A 27637-nucleotide genomic window follows, 5' to 3' on the forward strand; every position below is an offset into this window, starting at 1 on the left:
TTAGCAAAAGAATGAGACATGTACAGCATGGTGACTATAGTTAATAATACTGGACTGCATACTCAAAAGCCATTAAGAGAGATGTTAAAAATTCTCAGTACAACAGAAAAAAAGCTTTTGCAACTGTGTGGTAGTGGACGTGTGCTGTGCTAATCATTTCACAACACACACTAGTTTCAGAACGTTATACTAGACACCTAAAAGTCGTATAATGTTATATGCCAACTACATCTCAACTTAAAAAAAACAAAATAGAAAGATTTTAAGCAGAATTAAAGAGAGACATAGTAAGGAAATACAAACTTTAGGGCTCTGTTCTGGTTCCTCAGGTATAACCCCGATCACTCTACCTAATGGCCCCTCCTAAGAATCCTACACTGGCATCTCCAGTTACAGACCAGAGTCAATAAAGCTACCAAGACAACACAAAACAGGGAGTGCTTCACCATCCCGCGGTTAGTCCCATTAAACAGTCTTTGCAGGGGACTGGCCAAGAAGACCCAAATGGGAGGGCCCTGCCTCGTTACCTTTTTCACAGGCCAAGTGAGCAAGCAGGGAGATAGTCTGGATTGTCTTGCCTAGCCCCATTTCATCAGCAAGAATACCATTAAGTTTCTTCTCATACATAGTAACCAGCCAGTCCAGCCCAATGTGCTGGTACTCCCGGAGCTGGCCCCGCAGGAGCAGGGGGATGGGCGTCTTCACCTGGTAGGGAAAAAGAGAGGCAGCACAGTAGAAAGGAGGCACGAGTCACTGGGAAACAGAAAAGTCAAGATATGAGAAAGCAGAAGCTGGGCTCTGGGGTTACCTGTGTGGTGGCCAAGGTATAACCCTTGGGCTGAAGACTTTCAGCTGCCGCTGCAATGTCAGTAATTTCCTTCTTAGGGCCTAGAGCAGCGGCAGGTCCTGGGGTGGGAGGTCCACTCCCCGCGTCTACCTCACTCTGTTCCTCATCCCTGGCAAGCAAGTACTCCACCCCGAAGTCGTCATCGTCTTCCTCCTCCTCCTCCTCCTCCTCCTCTTCTGCCTGGCTCTGTGATGGAGACTCCTCAGACTCGTCAGACTCAGATTCCTCTGATTCAGAACTGCCGCTCGTTTCTTCCTCCTCCGAATGCTCATCTTCCTCTTCCTCGCTCTGCTCCTCAGCAGATTCTAAAGCACAAGACCAAGGCTTAGTGCTCCCCATGCCTACTCCTCCAGTATCTCCCCTCCAGGGTGCCCGTGGCCACAGAGTCACCTGACTGACTGCTACTATCCTCTTGAGGAGCCTCTTCGGCTTCTGTGGCCCCCTCTGGTTCACAGTCAGAGCTGTTAGCCTCAACCTCATCTTCATCTTCTTCTTCACTACTCCCAGAGCCTGGGACCGAGGCGTCGGAAGCATAGGCTCCTGCGTACTGCTGCAGTAGCTCCTCCATGGAGAGCTCACCTGGAAAAGAAACCACGGCTAAGCTTCTGGGTGCTCTGAGGGAAAAGGGGTAAAGACAAAACAGAGGTCTGAGTGGTGCCCATTCATTTTATCTGGGTTTCTACAGACACTACTGGGCTCAGGTCTGAAGGGAGACAGAGAGTGTGCTTTCAGCACCTGCTTCAAAGCCAAGCCCCACAGCCTGGGCTAGAACTATGGATGCTGCTGCCTTCCGCTGGGAAGGACAACATCAAACTAAACCTGTCTTTAAGGTTCAGGTCAAATGTGGCCAATATGCTCTTATATTAGCTCCACTTCTCCAACATGGTCACGTCACTCTGTTCAAACTTCCATCATAACCGGTCGTCATAGTCTATTTATAATTATTTGCTTCCATCTCTCTTTGTCATTAGACCTGTAGTTCCTCCAAGGGGGATGAAAAGTCCCTTTCTTATTCATCTCTTTATCCCTCACATTCTGCACCAAGCGGATGCTCATGAAACGTCTGGTGAATGTCACCTTCTCGAGCCAACTCGCTCAGCTCCATGGCATGGTCCACATCCCCTTCCAACTGCTCCTCAGCTGCTATGGTATCCTCTTCATCCTCCGCTGCGAGAGAGAATGACCCCAAATCAATGGGAACAGAATCACAGGACCCAGTCCAAGTTGAGGAGAGGAGAAAGCATGAAAATGTTAGGTCCAGAGAATTCAAAGGGCAAGGGGCAATAAGATAAAGAGAACATGCCTGACCTTCATCCTCATTGGCAGTAAACTCTTCGTCATCCTCATCTGGATGCCAAGGCTGTTTGTTGCGCTGTGTGACAGAGGGTGGGGGCTTCACCTGAATGGCAAAGCATGAAAAGGGACAAGACCTGAGGTTAGAACAGCAGGAGAAAGATGCAATGTTGAATATGACGTCACAGAACAATCTCTTTGTCCCACTGAGTGACAGCTGCCACTGGCACAGTCCCAGAGCAAGGATGCAATCAAGGGTTTTCTTTCAGCACCAGCTACCAAATCCTGGCCCCACTGTCCAGAGGAGGATCTGTGAAAGTGCTAGATAAGAAACACAGGCCCCCGGCACCAACCCCACACACTCAGACTTCTAAGAAAGAGACAGCTTAGGTCCAGAAAAGACTTCAGGATTATCATCCTAGCTCCAAACCTACAAACCAATAGGGAGTATTAGGACCATTTCACAGAAGTGGCAGAACTAGATTAAGTATTTTTTTTCAAGGTCACGTAACAGTTGTAAAGTACAGTACTCTTCCACTACAGCATTGGAAACTTCCCATCTCAGAACGCAACTTGCCCCAAACCCAGATTCTTCACTATCCATCCCTCAACGAGAGCCAAATGCCCTCGACCAGGGAGAACTCCGGAAAACCACAACGACCTTATGAGCCAGAACTCAGTCCTTGAACCTCCAGCTCGGCTCCCACGGAGTCCTCCCTCTACCCATCCTCCGCATACCTGTAACACCCGAGAGGCCTCTTCTTCACCACCTTCCTCAGGCCCATCGTGGGGGTCACTGTCACGAGATGAGGGGGTTCTTGAGGGGCTGGAAGGCCCTCCTAGCAGCTGAGGGGGGAGGGAACGGAGCAGCTCTTCCAATGGCAATTCTCCCTCACGTCGAAGCAGCTCAATCTCACGCCTCTGGGTCTCTGCATCATTGCCTTCCTGCTGTTCTTCAACCTCAATCGTCTCCTCATCATCCTCTTCCTCCTCCTCTTGGGGTTGGAAGTCCCCATCTATAGCAGGAGAACAAGGTCACAAAGTCCACGGGGCCCTGCAAGCCACAGGGTGGGTTTTCAGCTCTGGAAAGGGCACGTGAGGAAGAGTAACAGAGCCAAAGAGGACACACACCTTCATCATCCAGCCGGGAAACCGGGGGTGGAGGACTAGAGGCAGCTGAGGAGGAGCCAAGGCAAGGGGAAGAGCCAGCTTTGCTGGATGCTAGTGGCTGGTTGAGGCTCTGAGATAAAAGGTCTGAGTACTTTTCAGTTTGCCCCACAATGAAGTCCAGGTGCAGATCCAGAGCTTTTTTACGTTTTTCCTCAAGCCGGGACTGTTGCTTGAATTGCACCACCTGCCACAGCATGAAATGGACAGGTCACGAATATAATCTTTTATTCATGTAATCTTTAACCCAACATGTAGGGAAACCTCCTCTGTGCTAGTCTTTGGGCTTGCTTTTCAAGAGGGAAAAACTAAATGTCCTTAAAAGTGCTTTTGAAGAAAACAAAACAAAACAAAACAAAACAAAAAAGTGCTTGAAAAAAGCACAAAGGGAGCACAGGAAAGAGAATAGCCAATTTAACTTCAGGCAGCAGAGAAAGAGTTACAAATGTATCTGGGGCTGAATCTCAAAGACTAAGTAGGTGTTCCCTAAGTGGGCATGAGAAGAAAGGCACTCCCGGCAGCAGAAAGAACATGGGTAAGTTATCAGGGATGTGCAAAAAAAGAATATTTGAAGTAGAAAAGAAAAGGAACTGGCAGGAGACAAGACTGAATATACAGACAGAAACCAGGCAGTACTTGAGAAACAAAACTTCCTATATGAGAACAATTTGATTACTGAGAACTTCGATGATGTTTAAACAGGTAAATGGCATAAAGAGGTTTTAGGGAAAGCATGCTGAATGCCCTGCAGAGAGAGAGAGAGAGAGGAGGAAGCAGGCTCCCCGCTGTGCAGAGAGGCCGATGCGGGGCTCGATCCCAGGATCCCAAGATCACGACTTGAGCTGAAGGCAGAGGCTTCACCCACTGAGCCGCCCGGGCGCCCTCTCTGCAGCAGTTTCGACTGCTCCTGCTACCACGCTGGCACTAAGCAAACCGGCGGCAATGCCCTTTCCTGATCCCTGGCGCCTACCTTCTCCACATTGCTCCAGAACTGCCTGACGTCCTTAGCCATGGCAGAGGCAATTCGGCGCAGCTTGGCTTGCTCTTCTCTCCGAGCCCGTTCCTCTTTCTGCCGTTGCTCCTCGTGGTGCCGGATGACCATGCGCACAACCTGTGGGAATACGGCACCAGAGTGAAAACATTCCAAGGCCAGTCTCCTACTCCCTTCTCAAACCAACAGCAATGAGAATAATCAAGGCCAAGAAATCTGGGAAGTCAGAGCCTGCCTCCTGAAACTATGGGCATGAATAAGCACGCTATACTGTTTATTCTGTTTGGTTCCCTTCAAACCAACCCACTTATCAAGGAAAAGGAAATCTGGAAAAGAAATACTGGAAGGTACGCCCAGCAGATGACCTACCTTACGGGCCACACCCCGTTTCCAACGACGCTCCTGAGCAAAGTCAGCAGAGAGCCACTGCATCTCCTCACAAAGATAGTCCCAGTGCCCCTTGGGGCGGGGAGGCTCGGGCACCTTAGGCAGCCTCTTCAATGACCAGAAACCCTCCTTCCGCAGCTCAGCAATCCGAGTCTCAATCTCAGCCTCCTAACAGGGAAGAGCTAGGTCAGTCAAGTTACCGCACATATATGCTACCTCATGAAGACAACTGAATTCCTGGGCACTGATTAAATATAGGCACTGTCTGGACGGAATGTTGTATGTGACTTAAAGTCCACATACCAATCCTGCAAGTAAGTAGGTATTATAACCTTTTCAAGTGAGGAGGGGGGAAAAGATGAGAGATTAAGGGATTTACTTGAGATCACAGAACCAGGAAGTGGTAAGAGCTGGAAATTAAAAAATAGGTCTAATGATTCCAGACACAGATTTTATGTTCTTTCCATTATCTCACTCAATCTCCATGCCCCACGAACATAGGAAAGACTGAGGAAAACAGATTTCAAGGGAAGCCTCCAGGGAGGCAGGGGCCTACCCTCCCTTATAGACTGGATACAAAGGATCTTCATCGCTGTTGAATTCCACTTAAGAGTACATTCATGCTTAGATATATAAAGCCCAATGTACACAATCTGATTTGTTTTTATAAAAATATACATTTTGGTAAAAATACTGAAAAGTTATACGTAAAAGATTAAACAATAGTATGATAAAAAGGTAACGTGTTTCTACTATGGCTAAATTTCACACGCAAAAAAGTGAAAGCATTTGAAATAGACAAAAGTGACTTAAAAACTCAAGACAACTGGGAGCCCCAGTGGCTCAGTCAGTTGAGCACTGGACTGTTGATTTCAGCCCAGGTCATGATCTCAGGCTTGCAGGACCCAGCAACCCCGTCAGACCCCCCCCAGCTTCTCTCCCTGTCCCTGTCCCTCTGCCTCCCCTGAACAACTTCCTCTCTGAAAGAAAGAAATCTTTAAAAACAAGCTCAAGACAACTGCTTCCATTATTCTTGTCTTCTCCTGACAAAAACTAAGTCATAGGAAACAAGAGCCAGAGAGGACAGGGAACTAAATGGCCTGATGGTGAAGAAAAAAATCAAGAAAGACAAGGGTATTATTAGACCATAGCTCTTATATTTAAGCATGCATCAGAATCACGTGGAGCGCTTTTTAAGACAGATTGCTGGGCCCCCACCCTCTAGCTTTAAATGGATAGATGTAAAAAGGGTACCAACAAACTTGAATCTCTAACAAATCTGCCAGGTGATGCCAATGCTGCCGGTCCAGGGACCACACTTACCACTGGGTAAAGCAGCAGAGGCTAGAAGACAGAAATGAGCAGTAGAAACCAGTAAATCTTAAGAACCTCACAGTTTAAAAAGCATTCCAGGTCTATTTCCTCCTTTAACTTAGAGCTCACAACACTTTATAGACTACTACACCACCTTTAACTTACAGACAAGGAAGTTCAGAGACCAAGCAACTTGCTCAACATTTGCAATTTAAGGCAGAGCCCACCCTCTAAATCCACAAGGAAAGAAATGTAAAAAGTTCATGGCACACAGAAGTTGAGGAAAGAGAATCCTCATGGGCCTTCCCAATACGTACATGCTTGGCCTGCTCTGCAATCTCAGCATGGCTCTTCTCCCACTTTGGGCCCTTGTTAGCCAGGTCAGCAGCCTGGGGTAAGTTGAGCCCCTCCAGGGGCACTGTGGCACCATCTGGGGGCCCTGGAGGTCCATCCAGAGAAGAATCTTGAGCTATATGCTGGGGGGAGATGCCGCCTGCCCCACTAGAGGCTGGGGAACTGGATGAGGCAGGGGACACAGGATTGCTGCCTGTCATGCCGTCCGACACCATCTAGAAATAAACAGAAAATGATAGATAAAATGAATGCTTAGCAAGATATTGGACGTTCTCATCATATTATTTCATTCTACCTTACAAGAAAAAACTCAAGTAAATAACCAATCTCATTTTTATAAATATAAATATACAAGATATTATGTTTTGGTAAGGTGTTCAATATAGCAGACCCAAGTTTACAGATGCCTGGCGTGCAAAAGGAGTCACAGCCAGACATTTACAGTTCCCAAATTCAAGAATAATACCATACCATATAATTTCAAACACTAATGATCCTTTCAGAACCTAAAGAAGTTCATTCACATACACACCTCCCCATTTTTTCTTCCTTTACACTGAATGGCAGATTCACCTATTAGAATCAATCTCAGTTACCACCAAGTTCAAAAAGCAACCATGACCACCTCCCAGATTACTTAAACCTCTTCATGTTCTTCATCAATCTTGGTTGTTTCGTTTACTAGGAAAGTGGAAGGGGACGGGGACTGGTCACTGTTCTCAAACACTCAACTACTATTTCATAAAATAGTGCAAAAAAATAGTTAAGTAAAGAACAAAATCTCACTTAAATGTGGATGTGAGCAAACTCATATAAATTACTCCAGCACACTCGCCTAACAGGTGTGCCACTGGAATTCCTACCTCAGTTAAATGACAAATGAGTGTGTATCACAAAATTCCCCAGCTGCTCAGGAATTTTTTTTTTTTAAATTTTATTTACTTGACAGAGAGAGATCACAAGTAGGCAGAGAGGCAGGCAGAGAGAGAGGAGGAAGTGGGCTCCCTGCCGAGCAGAGAGCCCGATGTGGGACTCGATCCCAGGACCCTGAAATCATGACCTGAGCTGAAGGCAGAGGCTTTAACCCACTGAGCCACCCAGGCGCCCCCACGCTCAGGAAAATTTTAAGTATCAAATCCATGCCCATCAAAACCCTACTCTATGCAAACCTATGTATGTCTACTCTCAAAAGCCACATTTTTCCTACTCTTACATTTCCTCAGTATGAGAAAAGTATAAACACTACACACCATCCATAATACTTATGTTTTTCCAGTTCCTAAGGAAACTAAGCTATTCTCAAAGCTCAGTCTTAGGAAGCATGTTGTCCCAATCTCCATTTCCAACCTGGCCTAATTCCACCCTTTTTAGGTAACAATGAGTTTCCACAGTCTTAGCGATCAATATCATATTACTGTCAAAAAGCGTGTGAATATCTAATCACACTGATGGTCAACCTGAGCACCAAAAATTTTCCAAATACAGATAGCTGTAGGATCATGGAAATGTGGCTAAAACTTGCCACATTTCTTCTGACTCAGATCTAACAGCCCACAAAGCAGAATCGGAGAAGGAATCCTCCCCACGTTCAAACCTGTGTCTGCAGGATTGGGAGCTGAGGGTGAGCAGGGGAGGGGCTGCTCTGCATGGTCCCACTCCCAGGCTCCTCTTTGGACGCCTGAAGAATGACTGGGTCGTTATCACCACTGCTGCTGGCCGAGGGGCTGGCGTCCGGCTGCAGGGCATGCTGGGAGCTGGCCTCATTCTGGGCCACCGGCCACCGGGACCCGCCTTCCAGGGCCCGGGGCCCACTAGGGCGTCCCAGCCTCCGCTCAGGTCCACCGGCCTCTGGAGCACCTAAAATAGGGTAAAAAGAGTAAAAATGGGATTTGAAAACATTAATGAATCTTAAAAAAACAAACACAAACAAAAACCAAGAACAATGTTAAGGAATAAAGATAATGGGGGCGCCTGGGGGGCTCCGTGGGTTAAGCCGCTGCCTTCAGGCCAGGTCATGATCCCAGGGTCCTGGTCCTCTCTGCTCAGCGGGGAGCCTGCCCGCCCCTGCTCTGCCTACTTGTGATCTCTGTCTGTCAAATTAATATCTTAAAAAAAAGTAAGAGAAAGAATAAAGAGAATGAACGATGATTATAGCCTATGTTTCCGGAGCTTCCACTGTGGGTCACACTTTACTAAGCCCGACCCGGTACGCTGTATAACCCTCACACCTGCCCTGCAAGCCAGGTACCTTTCGCACCCTAATAAGAGCTTAGCTCCTTCTTTGCAGTAAAGAGAGGACATCCCTGGCGGAGATGAGCCCTCCCCACCGCACGCTACAAAGGGCTCACAGAGACGCACACGGGACCCACGGGAAGACTGCAACTGAGGCAGGTTCGTGCCAAGACCACGGAGAACGTGCTCCGCGCCTGGCGACGGCAAGGACGGTCGGACGTGTGTCTAAGCGCGCCCGGTGTGTTCCCGCACCCCGCATCCAGCCGGACACCCTCGGACCCTCGAAACAGCGGTCCCGCCAGCGCCGCGCACGACGCGGCCCCTGCACCCTCACCTGCGTGAGCCGAGACCGCAGCCCCCGTGCAGGTCTGCACTTCCACGGTGCCGCCGCGCCGCGGGGAGCCACGCCTGGAACACACAGCGGGGAGGGGCACCGTGAGGGCCGACCCGCAGCGACCCGCAGCGACCCGCAGCGACCCCCGCTTCTGCACCGCCACGTCCGAGGTTGTTAAACACACCCACATCCGAGGCCGGGAAGACAGCCACAACCGCAAGAGAAGCTCACATCTCGGGAAAACAGAAGCAAACCATGTTTCGCGGAAAAGGAATTCCCCACGGGCCGAAGGCGCCGGCCGGAGGGAAGCCCCGACGTGAAGCCCGAAGTTCCAAGGCGCCAGTGCGGGCGGCCGCGGCGCGGCGCGGGGAAGGCGCTGTCACCGCGGACGCTCCGGAAGCCGCTCCCGGCCGGGCGCGGGCCGTCCTCCGCCTGCGGCGCCGCACGCTCCCGCCGACACACGCGCGGCCGCAGGCCCCTCGGAGAAGTCAGGCGCAGAAAGGCCGCTGGGCGCGGAGCCGTGCCCCGGAAACAGGTGGGCGAAACCCACCGAGGCCCGGAAGTGCTTCCCCGCGCGCCAGGACGGCCCTCAGCACGGAGCAGCCTCGGATTCTCGCCTTCCTCCGCAGCCGATTCGCAGGACCCGAGCGGACCAGACCCCAGGACGCCCGAGCTCCTGACCCCCGGCCGCACGGCTCTCTCCCAGCGCCTCCCAACAGACTGACCCGGCGTGACCTCTGACCTCTGCCCCCAGCTGCCGCTAACCCTAGGCTAGCCCCGCCCCCTCCCGACTCCCACCCCACCCAACGTGCGCGACGGACTGGGGGAGGGGCCCGCGCGTGCGCGCCTGGAGGCGGAGAGAGCCGGCTGCGCGCACCGCCCGGGGGCTCCCGCCGGAGCCCAAGCCCACGCACACGGGGGTCGCAGGCTGGGAAGTCTCTCATGCCTACCCGTCAGGGAGCCCCCCACCACCTGACCGCGAAGGGCTGACATGAGGGAGGGTTCGTGCCGCCGGGTCCTGGTTACTGACTGCATAGGGTGGGCGCGCGCCCCGACTCCTCGTCCCACGCCCCCCTTCCTCTTCCCGCGCGCCCCCGGGGGGGGGGCTGGGGTTGGTGGGCGGGCAGGAGCGCACCTGGGTCCGTCCTCTCAGGGCTCGCTCGCTCGCTCAGGCACGCGTGCGCAGACGGGCGGGAGGGGAGAGGAGATGCGCCCGGGCCCTGTGCTGGCCGGCCTGGCCCCCCTCAGCCTGTCTCTATGGGCGCGCGCCGACAGCCTCGCGCACCGGCCCCGGGGCCCCGGCCGAAGGTGCGCGCGCAGCACCCCGGGAAGGTGGGAGGAGAGGCGGCGGCGGAAAGATGCGCGCGCAGTCACCCGTCAGGGGAGGGGGAACTGTGGAGCGTCCGCCATCTTGTCTCCCTCTCCTTACCTGCGTCCTCGGGGGCGTGCGCTCCACCCCCCCTCCCGCCGAGGAGGGGGGAGGGCCCCCTCTTGGCTGCCGCCTTCGCGGCCTTTAAATTCCCCTGGGGCCCGCGGCTACTTTCACCGCCTTGCTTCCACTGCCTCCTCTCGCGGCACAGGGTTGCGGGCGGTGGGTGGGAAAAATGGAAGACGCTACTCTCAGCGAACCGCCGCCGCCGCGTCCGAGGCCCCACCAAAATGGCCGCCGCCGTCTCGGCCGCCACCGCCACCACCAGCACCAGCACCACAGCTCGCTATCGCTACCGCCGGCGCGGCCCGTCCTCTCGCGAGAGACAGTAACGAGGTTGGGGGAACGGGAGGCTCGCGTGCTAGCGTAGGGCGCTGCCCGAAGCGCAAAGCAGGCTGGGTGATGTAGTCTTGGAGACTCGCGCTCGCCCCGCGGCCCAGCGTCTTGGTCCACTGGAGGCCGTGCCCGTGAGGCTGCACTGCGGCTGCCGGTCCGGAGCAGCCCCCGCTTGCGACCAGATCACCCGGAGAGCTGAGCGGTTGGTCAGCAAGCCGGCCGCAGACCTGGGCCTCTGCGTTCCCTGCGGTCCGCTCCGTCTTAGGCGGGGCCGGTGGTGCCGTCCGCTGGCCAGCTTTCTGGTTCGGGGCTCCCTGGAGAGGCGCCAGCCCAGAACGGAAGAGGAGCGGTCGCCTTCTGCCGAGAGCGCTTTATGCACTGGCCCTCTCCATCCCGACAAGCTCCGTTTCACGAATGAGCTGAAGCTCCTGGATGGGCCCGTGACCGCGGAGCCAGGGTCGGGGCCGAGCGTCCAGCTGCACCGACTCTCGCCCACCTTGGGAGCCCGGATGAGGTTCTCCTTCAAAACCTCCTCACTGGCCGAGTTCTTCCCGGTTCACGCGGAGCTGGTCCTTCTCTGCTGCTTCCAGCGGAGATCGGGGCCGAAAACAGACGGATGCGCGCGAAGCAGCATCACACTGCAGGCTGCTCACACTTCAGTCAGCAGATCAGTGTGAAAACGACGACACCTGAAAGAGCCACGAAAGTCATGGAAGTGAAGAGGGTCGGGTGAGGAATGAGAGGGCCTGGAGACTGCTCCGACTCGCGAGAAGAGCCGCTGTTCAAACCACGATTTTCCAGTGGTCACCCGGCGGGCCACAATACGTCTGGGGGTCAAATTCAGCCACAGGTTGCCCATTGGCTACGTCTGGCCTCTGCTGGAGCCTCGAGGCATACAGAAGGACTCAGGACAGATTATTTGGTTGAAAAAGTGGATGAATGTCCACCCATTTAGGCCCAGGCGGGTGTGGTGGTGGGTGTGGTGGTGGTGGTTTGTTCCACACCAAGCTTACCTATTTCTGAGACCCCTCATAGGACCACCCTGAGCTCCCAAGAGATCTCCCATTTCTGGGCCTTCCCATGAACCATTCCGTCCTTTTTCAGCTATTCTTCCTTCAAAACTCAGCTCAAGGGTGACAACCCCCAGGTGATCCCATTCGACCACCCCTAGGCTGCTGCCGTTACTGTTGGCTCCCAAAGCCCCTGGGTTGCTTGGTTTCTTTCTTTTCTTTTCTTTTCTTTTTTTTTTTTAAGATTTTATTTATTTGTTTATTTGACAGAGCTCACAAGTAGGCAGAGAGGCAGGCAGAGAGAGAGGAAGGGAAGCAGGCTCCCCGCTGAGCAGAGAGCCCGATGCGGGGCTCGATCCCAGGACCTTGAGACCACGACATGAGCTGAAGGCAGAGGCTTTAACCCACTGAGCCACCCAGGCGTCCCCCTGGGTCCTCCTGGGTTTCTTAAAGCACTGACTGCATTATATCTGGATTCGTGTCTGTCCACCCCACCCCCAAAAGTATTAACCCCTTGAGGATAGGAACATGGTTTATACAGGAAAATCCACGAAGCCAGTCTCAGAAAGATTATTTGGGAAACTTATTAGTGTGAACTACTTGTATTATAATACTTGGTTAAAAACAAAAATAACTGGTATTGGATTCATGAGCTCAAACTGAAAATAAACCCCAAATCTCTCTTCTGTTCCTATGACTATCACCCTAGAGCCAGCCACCATTATCTCTTGGTTGGAGATAATGGTTGCTGACTGGCTTCCCCACATCCACTCCTGTTTCTCTTTACTCCATTTTCCATATAGCAACCAGAGTGACCTTTACATATAAATAAGATCATGTTGCTCTCATACTTATGACCCCTGAGTGGCATCTTAATTCACTTAAATTATGTATCTTAAAATCTCCATAGGACAGACATTATGTTGAAGAAGCCAGACACAAGAGAATTGACATATGATCCCATTTATATAAAGTTCAAGAGCAGACAAAACTAACTGACCGTGGGGCGCCTGGGTGGCTCAGTTGTTAAGTGTCTACCTTTGGCTTGAGTAATGGTCCTGGGGTCCTGGGATGGAGCTCTGCATCAGGCTCCCTGCTCCGTGGGAGGCCTGCTTCTCCCTCTCCCACCCAGCCCCTCCTTCTCTCACTGTGTCTATCAAATAAATAAATAAAAATCTTTAAAAAAATATAACCGATGGTGATAAAAATAATACCCATTGAGAGAGAGGGCTTTTGCCTGGGAAGAGCCACAAGGAGGACACTAGAAATGTGTGTCAGGAGCTGGTGAATCGCGGCCCGGAGGGCAAGTCTTGTACAGCCCCAGGTTTCATACAGCCTGCCAGTTAAGAATGTTAACAAGTCTAAGTGACAAGCCTTACACTTACAAATGGTTGAGGGACAGTCAAAGGAAGAAAACTCTTGTGACACATGAAAAGCAAATGTAAACCAAATTTCACTGTAACTAAAGATTTCTTGGCATCCCACCATACCCACTGACTGACATGGCATCTATGTCTGCTTGCCTATTACAGTACTATAGCTGAGTAGTTGCAAGAAAGGCCCTCAGCCCACAAAGCCTAAGCAACTTTCTGTCTGGTGCTTTACCAAAAATGTCTGCTGACCGCTGTTCTCTATCTTGATCTGGAGGAGGTCATTTCCAGATCGAGATAGATGCGAACATTCATTGAGCTGTGTACTTAACATTTGTATATTTTGTGTACCTCAAAGCATGTATCTTATACTTTAATTTTAAGAATAAATATCCTATAGGACATGACCCCTGTCTACTTATTTTTTAAAACTTCGTTTACACCTTGCTCACTGCACTGAAGCCACCATGTCCTTCTCCAAACCATCAAGTTCATTTCTGCTTCCAGAGCCTTCATTTTTGTTGTTTCTTCTGTCTGAAAGTTTTTCTTCATGGCTAGCTTTCCCTTTTCATCAAAGTCTCAATTTAAATGTTGCCTTCTCAGAGAAGTTCCCTGACACTGAACGGCCCTTTCACTGCCAGTCACTCCCTATTCCATACTTTCTTCACAACACTTACGTGGAAATTACTAATTTATCTGATGCTTGTTTATTGTCTGCCCTCCTCCCGTCTAAAAGATAAGCTTCCTGAGAGCAGGGATATTGTGCTAGGGATTACAGTACTCTGGATAACATTTCAGACAACGCTGTAAAAAGGAGATTATTCCATTTGACAAATGAAATTTCAGTTGAATGGAAAGTGAGTGCTGAAGACCAAATATTGTCAAGATGTCCATTCTTCCCAACTTGATCTACAGATTTGGGGCGATCCCTATAAAAATCCCAGCAAGTTATTTTGTGAATATCAACAAACTGATTTTAAAAGTTTATACTTTAAACTTTAGAGGCAGAAGAGCCAAGATATTATTGAAGGAGAACAAAGTTGAAAGACGTCAAGACTTACTGTAAAGCTGCAGTACAAGAAAGCATGATATTGGCAAAAGTATAGACAAATAGGTCAAAAGAACAAAAAGATCAATAGAGAGCCCAGAAGTAGATCCACATTGATATGGGCAACTGATCTTGACAAAGGAGTAAAGGTAATACAATGGAGCCAAAATACTCTTTTCAGCAAGTGAAGCCAGAACAGCTGAACGTGCATAAGCAAAAATATTAATCTAGACACAGACCTTACACCTTTCACAAAGATTAACTCAGAATGGATTGCAGACCTAAATGTACAGAGCAAAACTGTGAAACATCTAGAAGATAACATAGAAAATCTAGATGACCTTGACTGTGGTATTGATGCCTTTTAGAAACAATAAGGAAAGGATGATCCATATAAGAAATAATTGGAAATCTGGACTTCATTAAAATTCAAAATGTCCCTGTGAGTGCTCGCTTCCCCAGCACATATACTAAAAATGTCCCTGTGAAAGTCAATGTGAAGAGAATGAGAAGACAAGCCACAGATCGGGAGAGAGTATTTACAAAGACATCTGATCAAGGACTGTTACTCAAAATATTCAAAGAACTTTTAAAACTCAATAAGAAAACATTAAAAATGGGCCAAAGACCTTAGCAAAGAAGACATACAGACAGCAAGTGAATGTATGAAAGGATGTTCCACATCATGTGGCATCAGGGAAATGCCACCTAAAACAACAGTGAGATACCACTACGCATCGATCAGAATGACCCAAATTCGGAATGTTGACAACACCAAATGCCAACAAGACTGTGGAACAATGGGAGCTCTCATTCGTTGCTTTTGGGAATGGTATAGCCAGTTTGGAAGATGGTTTGGTGGTTTCTTACAAAAGTAAACATACTCGGGCGCCTGGGTGGCTCAGTGGGTTAAGCCGCTGCCTTCGGCTCAGGTCATGATCTCAGGGTCCTGGGATCGAGTCCCGCATCGGGCTCTCTGCTCAGCGGGGAGCCTACTTCCCTCTCTCTCTCTGCCTGCCTCTCTGCCTACTTGTGATCTCTGTCTGTCAAATAAATAAATAAAATCTTAAAAAAAAAAAGTAAACATACTCTAACCATACAATCCAGCAATCACACTCCTTCTGATTCCCAAAGGAATTTTTTTAAAAACCTACATCCTCACAAAAAACTGCAAATGGATGTTTATAGTGCTATTCATAATTGCCAGAACTTGGGAGCAACCAAAGTGGCTCTCAGTAGCTGAATGGATAAACCATGATACATCCAGACTGTGGAATATTATTCAACACGAAAAGGAAGTGAGCTATTGAGACACACAGAAACATGGAAGAGGGGGGTGCCTGGTTGGCTCAGCCAGTTAAGCATCCAACTCTTGAGTTTGGCTCAGGTCATGATCTCAGGGTTGTGAGATCAAGCCCTGCATTGGGCTCTGCCCTAGGCATGGGGCCTGCTTAAGATTCTTTCTCCCCCTCTCCGTCTGCCCCCTCTCCCCCATAATTCCCTCTCTAAAAATTAAAGAAAAAGAGAGAGAGAGAGAGAAACATGGAGAAAACTTAAATGCATGTTATCAAGTGAAAGAAGCCAATCTGAAAAGGCTACCTACTGTATCATTCCAACTGTAGGACATTCTGGAAAAGGCAGAACTATGGAGACTAAAATAATCAGTGATTGCCAGGGGTCAGTGGGGGAGGGATGAATAGGAGGCGAGAACAGAGGATTTTTAGGGAAGAAAATACTCTCTCTATGATACTGTAATGGTGGATACACGTCATATATTTGTTTAAACTCATAAGATGTACAACACCAACAGTTAACTCTAAGGTAAATCATGGACTTTGGGTGATTAGACTGTGTCAATGTCGGTTCATCAGTTGTAACAAATGTCCCACTATCATGAAGGATGTTGGTAATAGAGAGACTCTCATGTGTGGGGACCGGGTGTATCTAAGAAGTCTCTGTGCCTTTCCCTCAATGCTATCAATGCAATATTCTTCTAAAAGTTAGCCTTAATTTTTATTTTTTTTTGTTTTAAAAGATTTTATTTATTTGACAGAGAAAGACACAGCAAGAGAGAGAACACAAGCAAGGGGAGGGCGAGTGGGAGAAGCAGGCTTCCTGCTGAGCAGAGAGCCCGATGCGGGGCTCGATCCCACGACCTTGGGATCATGACCTGAGCCAAAGGCAGATGCTTAACGACTGAGCCACCCAGGTGCCCCCTATAATAGCCTTAATTTAAAAAAATTAAATGGTGCCCATCTTTTTAGACCCTCTTCCCATCACCTTCAGAAGACAGGAAGGCAGGCCAGAGTCCGAAAGGGTTGGACCTAGCCTTGTGCTACTAATTCCTTGCTATGTCATCTTAAGAAGCACCTCACGTCTCTGAGCCTCACTTTTCTCACACGTATAAGGGAGATAGAGTTACTGATGTAAAATTGCTTTGAAAGCTCCAAAGAGAGGGGTGTACTTTGGATCGATATTTCAATCTCAAACTCATGGCTCTTCAGGTCAAGTTAGTTTTAAGATATGATTTACAGGGTGTTTTAATGTTCCGAGTGTTATTAATACTTTAGGCAGAAGAATGAAAGCTCCTACTTGCCACAGACCCCGCCATTCCTAATTGTCTTGCTGTAGGTAACTTCATGCACTCATCTGTCTGACTCCTGAGGGTAGTTGAATCTGCAACTTCTTGTTCCTGCATTTGGGTGGTAGTGGGTGTGCTCTCCTGAGCAGCATTTTCTCTGCCCACTGAGTGTCAGGGCCTGTACTGGGTTAAATGGGAGAGACAGGAGAGATGATGACACAGTCTCTGCTCCCAAGAACTTAGCCTCACTGGGAGTGATCTTTGAGCTTGGTGAAAATCAGGGTAGCGTTTTGCTATCACAAGAGAAGGTGGTCAAGGGTCAGATCAGATCAAGTCGGTATCAGGGAGGGCTTTCTAGATAAGATGTCATTGGAGACTGACCTTGAAAAATTTAGGCACGAAGGGTGGGCAATTCAAGAAGATGACACAGCTGCAGCAAGGCTGAGGGTTGTGGGGATGGCGAATAGACCACAGGGAGCAGGTTGAGATAGACAAGTCCCCTGGAGCCAGGCGGCCAAAGGTCCAGCATTCTAGGCAGTGGGGTTCGTTTGGAGGTGACAGGGAGCTAGTGAAAGTCGCGGAGGTGGGATGGGCGTGGTCCAGGCTCCACTGGAGGCTGGAAATGGAGATTCCCGAGCAGTCCCGCAGTTGTAATGGGGGCTATTGACCAGGAGGTGGCAGTGGAGGTAGAGGGCGAGACCTTGCGGAGGCTGCCTTAGCAGAACTTGGCACACGGTTGATGGCTAGTGCTAGTGATCCTCTAAACAGCCATTCTTCTTGCCTTCTGTGAAGCCTTTCCCAGTCTCCTCCTACCTCCCTGGACGCCCCTTCTCAGTCTCCCTCGCGGGCGGCTTCTTCTGGACCCGTCCACCAGTCGTAGGCGTTCCTCAAGATTCTGCCCTCCGTTGCTTTCTCTTCTCCAACACATCCACAAGGGCAGAGGCGGATACCCTGAAGCTAAGAAGTTTAAGCTTCTGGACCCCTTCTTTACAGAGGCCGTCCATTGCTAGAAGTATCTGGGGGCTATAGAACAGGCTAGATGAAGTGGAGAAGCCCATCTGCAACCAGAAAACATTGACATGGAAGCTTTTCTGGTGGCAACTAGACTTAAGGCAACTTAACTTGCCTAAAGAGGCCTCAGAAGAACAAGGCATTTTGTCATGATTTCATTGTGCATTCCAACGTCCATATCTTAAGCCAGACGTTTGCCCCAGCTCAGAATTTGTGTTCCCATCTGCATAACCCCTGGATTCCTCCAGGTCTCCCAGCCGAACCCCAGAATCTGCTCTGAGGAGATGACACCACCATCCCCCACGCGCTTAAACTAGAAACGAAGACGTCCCCCTCCCTTCCCTCCCGTTCCACATCTGGCCGCCAAGTCTTGTCCATTACATCTTAAAGATTTCTGTATTCTTGGGGCGCCCGGACAGCTCCGTCGGTTGAGCCTCTGCCTTCAGCTTGGGCCATGATCCCAGGATCCTGAGGTCGAGGCCCGCCGGGCTCCCTGCTCATCGGGGAGTCCGCTTCTCTCTCTCCCTCTCACCTTCCCCTGGCTTCTTCTCTCTCTCTGTCAAATAAATAAAATCTTCTAAAAAGATTTTTAGAGTGTATTTCTATATTCTCTTTTTAAAAAATATTTTCTTTCTTTATTTGACAGAAGGAACGTGAGCAGGGGAGCGGCAGGGAGCGAGAGAGGGAGAAGCAGGCTCCTTGCTGAGCAGAGAGCCTGAGGGGGCTCCGTCCCAGGGTCCTGGGATCATAACCAGAGCCAAAGGCAGAGGCTTAACTGGCTGAGCCACTCAAGCGCCTCCACATTTCTATATTCTATTTCTCTCCAGCCCCACACTTGATCCTTAGCCCTTGATGACTCACAGTCCGTGACCGTACCAAGAACTGGCTTGTGGGGACTGCTGGCACTTTAGGTACTGACTGAGCCAGCCGGGCGCCCCGAGACCACTGGGACTTCAGTCCGCCTTCCTCACTACCACTGTCTCACCGCCTCCCCTCTCCGTTCTTTGATATGGACAATTGCTCTTTCTAGGGCTGGTGTCAGGTGTCAAGCTGTCAAGTCCTCTAGCCTCCTGCTCTCTACCAGCCAGCCAGCTGCTCCTAACCCTCCTAGTAAATCAAAGCTCCAGAACTCTGGCCATCCACACCAACCTCCTCATCCGTCTTCCTGTGGCCAGTCTCTCTCCCCCTCCCCAAAGTCCCAGCTCTTTTGGAGGTTCCGTTTCAAGGGGGGTGACACGAGAGCACGCGTAAGAGAGAGTGACAGAGGCTGACTGGGTGACTCAAGTCCCGCCTCGGGCTCCCTGCTGAGCGGGGCGCCTGCTTCTCCCTCTACCAAATAAATAATTATAAATAAATAAAATCTTAAGTAAATAAAATCTTTGAAAAAGGAGAGAGTGATAGAATGTCAGGGCTCATGATACACTAAAGCAGGTGAAGAGGGGCAGAGATGGGGAGCAGGGAAAATGCCATTTTATTTATTTTACTTTTTAAAGATCTGGTTTATTTATTTGATGCACAGAGAGAGAGAATACAAACCGGGGGAGAGGGGAGGGAGCAGCAGGCTCTCCGCAAAGCAGGGAGACCGATGTGGGCCTCGAGCCCAGGTCCCTGGGATCATGACCCGAGCCAAAGGCAGACACTTAGTGACTGAGCCACCCAGGCGCCCTGGGAGATGCCATTTAAACAAGGTGGTCTCTGGGGGCTGTTGAACAGAGACCTAAAGCAGCAGCCAGGGAAGACCTGGCTAACTGTTAAGTGGACAGAGTCAGTCTCCAGCTCTGAGTCCCTCCTTTACACGACTCCTGTGGCAGTCTTTTCTGAGACCACCGAAGCCCCGCCTGCTGGTCCCCCCAGACTCTCCCGCCGCCTCTCTCGCACTTGCAGCCACACAGGCCTTCCCACTGTACAGGCTCTTTCTCCGCCCTGGGCTTTCTCACACGCGGGTCTCTCTTTCCTCTCCACCAGCTCGGAACTTACAGAAGTTTCCAGGACCTCTTGCTGACCCTCAGACTAAGTTATATCTCCTGAAAAATTCGGTGCTTTGTTGTCTCTCAACACTTTTAACTCTAGGAATAATTATATGAGTTTCTGGAGACTCACAGTAAGAGAGGGGTCACACTGTCTTGTTAGTTTCTGTGTCCGTGTCTATACCCATGGCCTGGGGGAGTGACAGGCACATACACTGGAAGGTCAGAGTTGGGTCACGTTTGCATATATGTGTGTGAGTGTGTGTGAGTGTGTGTGTGTGTGTGTGTAATAAGAACCCGTAGGTGTTTAACTCCCGCAGAAACTGTAATAGTGACAAACACCAGCCTATGTTTTCACGTGGATTAACTCATTTATCTCTCCAAACAACCTAATGAGAGTAGATTATCATCTCTGTTTTATAGATGGTAGAAAGGATGGTTAAGTAACTTGCCCCAGTGACGCAACTGGAAAGCAGCAAGAAGATCGGGGCTTGAACCCAGAGAGACTGACTCACGGCTGTGCCCTCAACTGTGGTGCGGGACAGACGGTCAGATCCCGCTCCGAGAAGTGCCGGGCATTATCCTAGGCCCAGGGGAGATAATACTGGAAAAACAAACCAGTCAAACACTTGAAGTTCCAGCTTTTATCAAGCTTCCATTCCCGGTGAGGGAAGACCAGAACAAACACACTAAGACACACTAAGTTGACGTATAAAATAATGACAGGTGATGTGTGTCAGGGAAGTAGGAAGCAGGGTTCGGGCAGGGGAGGTGCTGTTATAGACAAAGGTGGCCTGGCAAGGCCTCTCTGGTGTGGTGATATTTGAGCAGAGAATGCTTGGGGGAGAGAGCATTCCAAGTAGAGGTAAGTAGGTCCAAAGACTCGGAGGCCGGCCCAGCTTATCCTAACAGGGAACATCCAGGAGGCCCAGGGGACTGCAGGGAACTGGGGAGCTGTTGGCATTGAGATCGAGAGAAGAGCCGGGCCTGGGCTGGGCAGGGCTCTGAAGGCCCAGCTCAGCAGTTCCGATGGGATTCCAAGTGTAGCAGGAAGGCTGTGAGCAGAGGCCAGTGTCGAGAAGGACTGTAGGGGTGAGGCCCGGGGGCAACCGCTGCAGTCCAGGTGAGAGGCGTGGAACGGGAATCTGGGAGTAGAGTCGCCGGATTCAGCAAATAGCTCTGGGGGGGGGCCTCTGAGAGGAGCCTCTGAAAGGCAGCTGTCAAGTGGCTGAGATCCCAGGAGGCTAGGAGAGGGTGGTGAGCGACTAGAACCCCTCTCTCCTCTCTAGGAGGACTGGGAACTTTTTTTAAGAAAAGATTTTATTTATTTGTCAGAGAGAGAGAGAGAGAGAGCGCGCACAAGCAGGGGAAGAGGCAGGCAGAGCGGGCAGAGGGGGAAGCAGGCTCCCGGCGGAGCAGAGCCCGATGCGGGGCTCCATCCCAACCTGAGCCAAGGCAGATGCTCAACCGACTGGGCCACCCAGGCATCCCTAGACTGGGAACTTTTGAGAACACAGCCAACACAGTGCGGGGACCTTGCGGGTGGAATCCAGTCGTTCTTAAGCAAGCACGCCGATCCAAAACATCCGCAACCCTCCAAGAAGGCAACTAAAATCGTGACGTTCTGTTCTGGGGAGCGCGTGGGAAGACGGGCACTCACACGCCGCGGGGGCTGGGGTGTGTACAGGTACACAGTATTTTTTTAATTTGGATTTTTATTGAGATTTTATGTATTTATTTGAGAGAGAGAGAACACAAGTGAGCGTGGCAGAGAAGGAGAAGCAGACTTCTCGCGGAGCAGGGAGCCCGACCTGGGGTTTGATCCCAGGATCCTGGGATCGCGACCTCGGCCAAATGCAGACGTTTCACCTACAGAGCCACCCAGGTGCCCCTGATTTGGCTTTTTAAACAATTGTTTCTTAAAAAGAAAAAAAAAGTTGTAAATTTAAAATATATCTTTGGTCCCAGAGACCCCTGGGTGGCTCAGTAGGTTAAGCATCTGCATCCGGCTTGGGTCATGCTCCCAGGGTCCTAGGACCGACTCCCACGTTGGGCTTCCTGCTCTTCAGGAGCCTGCTTCTCCCTCTCCCCCCTGCGTGTGCTCTCTCTTGCTATCCCTGTCACTTGTTCTCTCTCTCAAATAAATAAAGTTTTAAAAAATAAAATAAAATATGTCCTTTGTCCCAGACATTCCACTTTTAGAAACTCATGCTAAGGAATGAATCAGAAAAATGAGCAAATGTGCAGGTGTGAAGATGTCCATCACAGCATTATTTATAAAAGCAAAACAATTTGGACATGCCATGGAAGTTTTAACAACAGAAAAACAGGCAAAGAAGCAGCAGTTGGGAGGCAAAGAGATTCAAATGACCAGTAAGTATATATTTTTTTTTAAAGATTTTATTTATTTATTTGACAGAGAGAAATCACAAGTAGATGGAGAGGCAGGCAGAGAGAGAGAGAGAAGCAGGCTCCCTGCTGAGCAGAGAGCCCGATGCGGGACTCGACCCCAGGACCCTGAGATCATGACCTGAGCCGAAGGCAGCGGCCTAACCCACTGAGCCACCCAGGCGCCCCGACCAGTAAGTATATTGAAAAGATGGTCTACCTCATGGATGATGGACCAGGGGACAGTGATAACTACTATTTCACGGAGCAAAGAGGACTTCACCTGTATCTGTAAAGTTGCGTTTATTTTGACAGTTTTGCATCCTAACAAAGCATCTTAGTGTTCAGGTCATAGTCTTAAAAAGGAACTAGGAAGGGCGGGTTGCCGAAAAGGCTGAGTCTGTGACCACGGCTGAAAGGTACAAGGTAAGCCTGCGGTATCTCGTTGAGCCAGGAAGCCAGGCGCTTTTCCAAGATTAATGAAGTCTTATTGGAAAGACACAGGAATCTTCACTCAGGGTCAACTCTAAGACTACCGAAACCTCAAAAGGAGAATATCAACCTGTCGGTATTGGTCTTGGTCCATTGAAGTTTTCACAAGAGAGTAACCCTAAAGTACTCTATTCTAAAACAAGGTGTTAGGGTAAAACACATTCTATTTTGTTGTCTTATTAACTAAAAACAAGGAACCAAAAAATTAACAGAACACATGTTTACTAATCCTAGGATATAAGTACACAGGTGTTTGTTTTAGTTTTCTTATTTTTTTTAAACTTAAAAAAAATTATTTTCTTTAAGTTTTTTTTTTTTTTTATTTGTTTGTCAGAGAGAGAGAGTGCACAAGAAGGGGGCGAGGCAGGAGGAGGAAGAATCAGGGACCCCGCTGAGCAAGGAGCCCCACGCGGGGCTCGATTCCAGGACACTGAGATCATGACCTGAGCCGAAGGCAGCCACTTTTAACCAACTGAGCCACCCAGGCGTCCCAAAAACAATTTTAAAATAATATTTCTAGGGTAGAGGTCACATAAATGTTTGCTTTATAATTATTTTTTTAAAAATACATGTACTTAGGGGTGCCTGGGTGACTCAGTTTGTTAAGTGTCTGCCTTTGGCTCAGGTCATGATCCCATGATCCACTGAGCCACCTGGGTGCCCCAAGACAGACAAAATTTTTAAAAGAATATACCCCGAACTATTAAATACGACATTTTGTTAAGGGTAAGAAGGCAAAAACTGACATCTTTTCTTACTCATGTGCTCCTATATTTTCTTTAAAAATTTTTTATGCACTGAGCAAAAATTTGCTTCTTTTTACATTGCTTCTATTTTTTTTAAGATTTATTTATTTATCTGAGAGAGAGAGCATGAGGGGAGGGACCGAGGGGGAGGGAGGGAGAATCTCAAGCAGACTTCCCCGCTGAGTGCAAAGTCAAAGTGGGGCTTGATCTCATGACCTTGAGATCACAACCTAAGCTGAAACCGAGAGCTGGATGTTCAACGGACTGTGGCCTCCAGGTGCCCATGGTGCTTCTTTTTTCAAAAAAGATTTTATTTATGGGCCACCTGGCGATTAAGTCGGTTAAGGTTAAGCGTTTGCCTTGGGATCAGGTCATGATCTCAGTCAGGGTCCTGAGATCAAGTCCTGCCGTGGGGGCCGGGAGTCCCCAGCTCAGCGGGGAGTTTGGGTCTCCCTCGACCCTTCCCCCTGCTACATGATCTCTCTTTCTCACTCTCTCCCTCTCCCTTTCTCAAATAAATGAATAAAATCTTTAAAAATATATTTTATTCTTTTGAAGATTATTTGAGAGACAAAGAGCATGCACAGGCCTGCACTAGCGGGGGAGGGACAGAGGAAGGACTCTTCAAGCGGACTCCCCACGGACAGCAGAGGCTGATCTGGGGAGGGGGGGGGTGGGGCTCGGTCTCACAACCCATGAGATCCTGACCTGAGCCAAAAAAACCAAGAGTCAGATGCTCAACTGACTGAGCCACCCAGGAGCCCCTTAGGATTTTATTTTAAGTAATCTCTACATCCGGGCACTTCGAAGACGTCCACCTTTGGCTTAGGCCAAGATCCTCAGATTCTAGGATTGAGCCCACGTCAGGCTTCTTGCTCGCAGGGGGCCTGCTTCTCCCTCTCCTCTTGGCTGGTGTTTTCTCTCTCTTACTATACCACAATAAATAAATAAAATCTTTATTAAAAAAAAAAAGTAGGGGCGCCTGGGTGACTCAGTGGGTTAAAGTCTCTGCCTTCGGCTCAGGTCATGATCTCAGGGTCCGGGGATCGAGTCCCGCATCGGGCTCTCCACTCAGCAGGGAGCCTGCTTCCCCCCCTCTCTCTGCCTACTTGTGATCTGTCTGTCAAATGAATAAATAAAATCTTAAGAAAGGTAATCTCTATATCCAACATGGGGCTCAAATATTGTAGGATCTTGATCCCAAGATCAAGAGTCACGTGCTCTATGGACTGAGCCAGCCAGGCGCCCCACCTGGCTTCTTTTTAATTTATGAACTGCCCTCCAGCTTCACTGAGATGTAATTGACATGTAATACTTTGTTTTGAACTTCTAAAATACATTTTTAATTTAATTTTTTTAAAGTAAGCTCTATGCCCAGCATGGGGCTTGAACTCATGACCCTGAGATCAAGACCTGAGCTGAAATCAAGAGTCAGACACTTAACCAACGGAGCCACCCAGGCACCCCTGAAATAGATTTCTTTTATTACAGTAATAAGTGTTTGCTGTTTATAAAAAAATAAACTCCAGCATTGAATATAGACCAGAAAGGATGTCCTTCCCTTTACCCTTTCAATTTCACTCCTGAGAAGTAACTGGTGTTAACAGCTGTCTGCATTTGCTCAGGAATTTTCCATGCATATGTGTGTCTTTTATGCCTGCAGATGATATCATACTATATATATTGTTCTGCATTTGTCTTTTTACACTTAATGTATGTGTAACATCTTTCCAGGTTAATACATACAGACATCTCTTACTTTTATTTTATTTTATTTTTTTAAGATTTTATTTATTTGTTAGAGAAAGAGCGAGCACAGCAGGCAGAGTGGCAGGCAGAGGCAGAGAGAGAAGCAGGCTCCCCACGGAGCAAGGAGCCCGATGTGGGACTCGATCCCAGGACCCTAGGATCATGACCTGAGCCGAAGGCAGATGCTCAACCCACTGAGCCACCCAGGCATCGCTTACTTTTATTTTTTAATATTTTATTTATTTATTTGACAGATCACAAGTGGGTAGAGAGAGAGGAAGGGAAGCAGGCTCCCTGCTGAGCAGAGAGCCCCATGTGGGGCTGGATCCCAGGACCCTGGGATCATGACCTGAGCTGAAGGCAGAGGCTTTAACCCACTGAGCCACTCAGGCGCCCCAATCTCTTGTGTTTAAATAGTGGCTGAGTACTCACTTGTGTGGCTATACCACGGTGGGTAACTAATTTTGTGTTGTGCTGTGATGGCAATCTTGTACACTTATATCTTGGGCGGTATGGTGAATCTATAAATTTTTTTTCCTTTTTTAAAAAATTAATCCTTATGGGGGCGCCTGGGTGGCTGGGATCAAGCCCCACATCGGGCTCTCTGCTCAGCAGGGAGCCTGCTTCCTCCTCTCTCTCTGCCTGCCTCTCTGCCTACTTGTGATCTCTCTCTGTCAAATAAAACCTTAAAAAAAACCCTCCATTTTTATTCTAATTTCTTTTTTTAAAGGTTTTATTCATTTATTTGACAGAGAGATAGAGAATGGCAGAGAAAGTGGGAGAAGCAGACTCCCCGCTGAGGAGGGAGCCCGCTGTGGGGCTCGATCCCAGGCCCTTGGGATCATGACCTGAGCCAAAGGCAGATGCTTAACTGACTGAGCCACCCAGGTGCCCCTATATATTTACTTATTAATATTAAGATCATATTGACAATAATTCACATCTTCTGATGACTTCTACCTCTATCCTATTCAAGCTGCTTCTCCCCTCTACAAACCAGGAAGCCACTATCTTGAATTTAGTGTTTATTGGTTTTTGCCTTTAGTTCTGTAGCTTTGTCCCCAGTATGATGATTAAACAATATATTGTTTAGCTGTAGTGTTTCTGAATTTTAGAAAAAGGATATCTGCGCTCAGCACGGAGTCTGCCTGAGATTCTCTCCCCTCTCTCTGCCCTTCCTCTCCCCCCATATGCACTCTCACTCTCTCTCTCTCAAATAAATAAATAAGTTTTAAAAAATCATCCATATGGGGACGCCTGGGTGGCTCAGTTGGTTAAGCGGCTGCCTTCGGCTCAGGTCATGATCCCAGCGTCCTGGGATCGAGTCCCACATTGGGCTCCTTGCTCCGCGGGGGGCCTGCTTCTCCCTCTGCCTCTGCCTGCCACTCTGTCTGCCTGTGCTCGCTCTTGCTCGCTCTCTCTCTGACAAATAAATAAATAAAAAATCTTTAAAAAAATATGTCTCTTAAAAAAAATAAAAAAATAAAAAATCATCCATATGGTATGTGTGGCTGTGATTCATTCAAATCTCACTCTGTAGTATTCCATTTGGTCTATGTACCTTCATGCACTTATCCATTCCCCTGTTGAAGGGCAGTTGGAGTTCTTTCTGTTGTTGTTGGGATTTTCTTTTTGCCATTTATTCATAGCTGTTATGAATATTCATATATTCATATGCATATATCATGTTAATATAGTCATATATTCCTAGGAGCACACATATAAGACTTGCTCCTGGATATTTGGCCAAGAGTGGAACTGCCATTTTTCAAGGTATGTGAGTGTTCAATTTTACAAGAAAATGATAAATTGCTTTCCAAAATGGATATACAGTCCTGCCAGCCATGGACAGGAGACCTACGGCTCTCCCCCAGCACTTAGTGTTACCTGACTTGTTAACTGTCGCCACAGACTGCATATAAATCGATGTGGCATCTCATTGTTCTCTTGATTTGTATTTCCTTGATTACTGGTGATGTTGAGCATCGACCCCTTCGTGAGATTTTCAGCCACGTTTCCTTTCATGTGCATTTTCAAGTCTTTTACCTATTTTGTTTTACTGGTTTGTTGTTCTTTATTGATTTGCATCTTGACTTCATTACTACAGCCTTGAAACAATCCTGGTACAGCAAACCTTTTCTCTTTATTCTTCCTCTTCTTGCCCCTTTACTTCTCTCTCTATATATAAAAATAAATATATTATTTATTTGAGAGAGAGAAAGCATGAGCAGGGGGAGCAGCAGAGGGAGATGGAGAAGCAGACTTCTACTGAGCAGGGAGACTGATAAGGGGTTCAATCCCAAGACCCTAGGATAGTGCCCTGAACCAAAGGCAGACACTTTAACAGACTGAGCCACCCAGGCGTGTGTGTGTGTGTGTAAAGTTGACTTCTTCAGGTAATCTCTACATCCAATATGGGGCTTGAACTCATGACCCAGAGATCAAGAGTCATATGCTCTTCTGACTGAGCCAGCAGGCGCCCCCTCCCTATGTATTGAATTTCATTAAAAAAAAAAAATCCTGTTGTCCCATTTGCAGCACTGGTTTTTTCTCCTTAATAAATTTTTAGTTATGAAAAAAAGATCCTGTTA

General features: G+C 48.8%; 1 protein-coding gene and 1 non-coding gene across 8 annotated transcripts in view; both read right to left on the reverse strand.

The window, feature by feature from the left end:
- The window catches only part of LOC101685489 (Snf2 related CREBBP activator protein), a 32433-nt gene extending 21953 nt beyond the window's left edge, over positions 1-10480 (reverse strand). For 3 of the 7 annotated variants that reach the window (XM_045072607.1, XM_045072608.1, XM_045072609.1), the window contains exons 1-13: positions 9108-9126; positions 8920-8993; positions 7948-8210; positions 6317-6568; positions 4668-4853; positions 4278-4418; positions 3272-3494; positions 2879-3156; positions 2156-2246; positions 1925-2014; positions 1238-1426; positions 809-1152; positions 528-705 (exon numbers count right to left, since the gene is read on the reverse strand). In XM_045072607.1, coding sequence (XP_044928542.1) covers positions 528-705; positions 809-1152; positions 1238-1426; positions 1925-2014; positions 2156-2246; positions 2879-3156; positions 3272-3494; positions 4278-4418; positions 4668-4853; positions 6317-6568; positions 7948-8210; positions 8920-8993; positions 9108-9109 — 2311 coding nt within the window. In that variant the 5' untranslated portion in view covers positions 9110-9126. Of the gene's footprint in view, positions 1-527; positions 706-808; positions 1153-1237; positions 1427-1924; positions 2015-2155; positions 2247-2878; positions 3157-3271; positions 3495-4277; positions 4419-4667; positions 4854-6316; positions 6569-7947; positions 8211-8919; positions 8994-9103; positions 9153-10348 lie in introns of those variants that run through there. The other 4 variants (XM_004773867.3, XM_013046563.2, XM_045072606.1 and 1 more) reach the window with 4 other exon arrangements.
- Positions 2337-2465, reverse strand: LOC123389858. The gene has a single exon (XR_006604507.1). It is a non-coding gene; the product is annotated as a small nucleolar RNA SNORA30/SNORA37 family (small nucleolar RNA).
- Positions 10481-27637: the final 17157 nt, after the last annotated feature.

Source organism: Mustela putorius, unplaced genomic scaffold, assembly GCF_011764305.1.
Source record: "Mustela putorius furo isolate JIRA1106 unplaced genomic scaffold, ASM1176430v1.1 tig00004039_pilon_pilon_pilon, whole genome shotgun sequence".
NCBI lineage: Eukaryota > Metazoa > Chordata > Mammalia > Carnivora > Mustelidae > Mustela > Mustela putorius.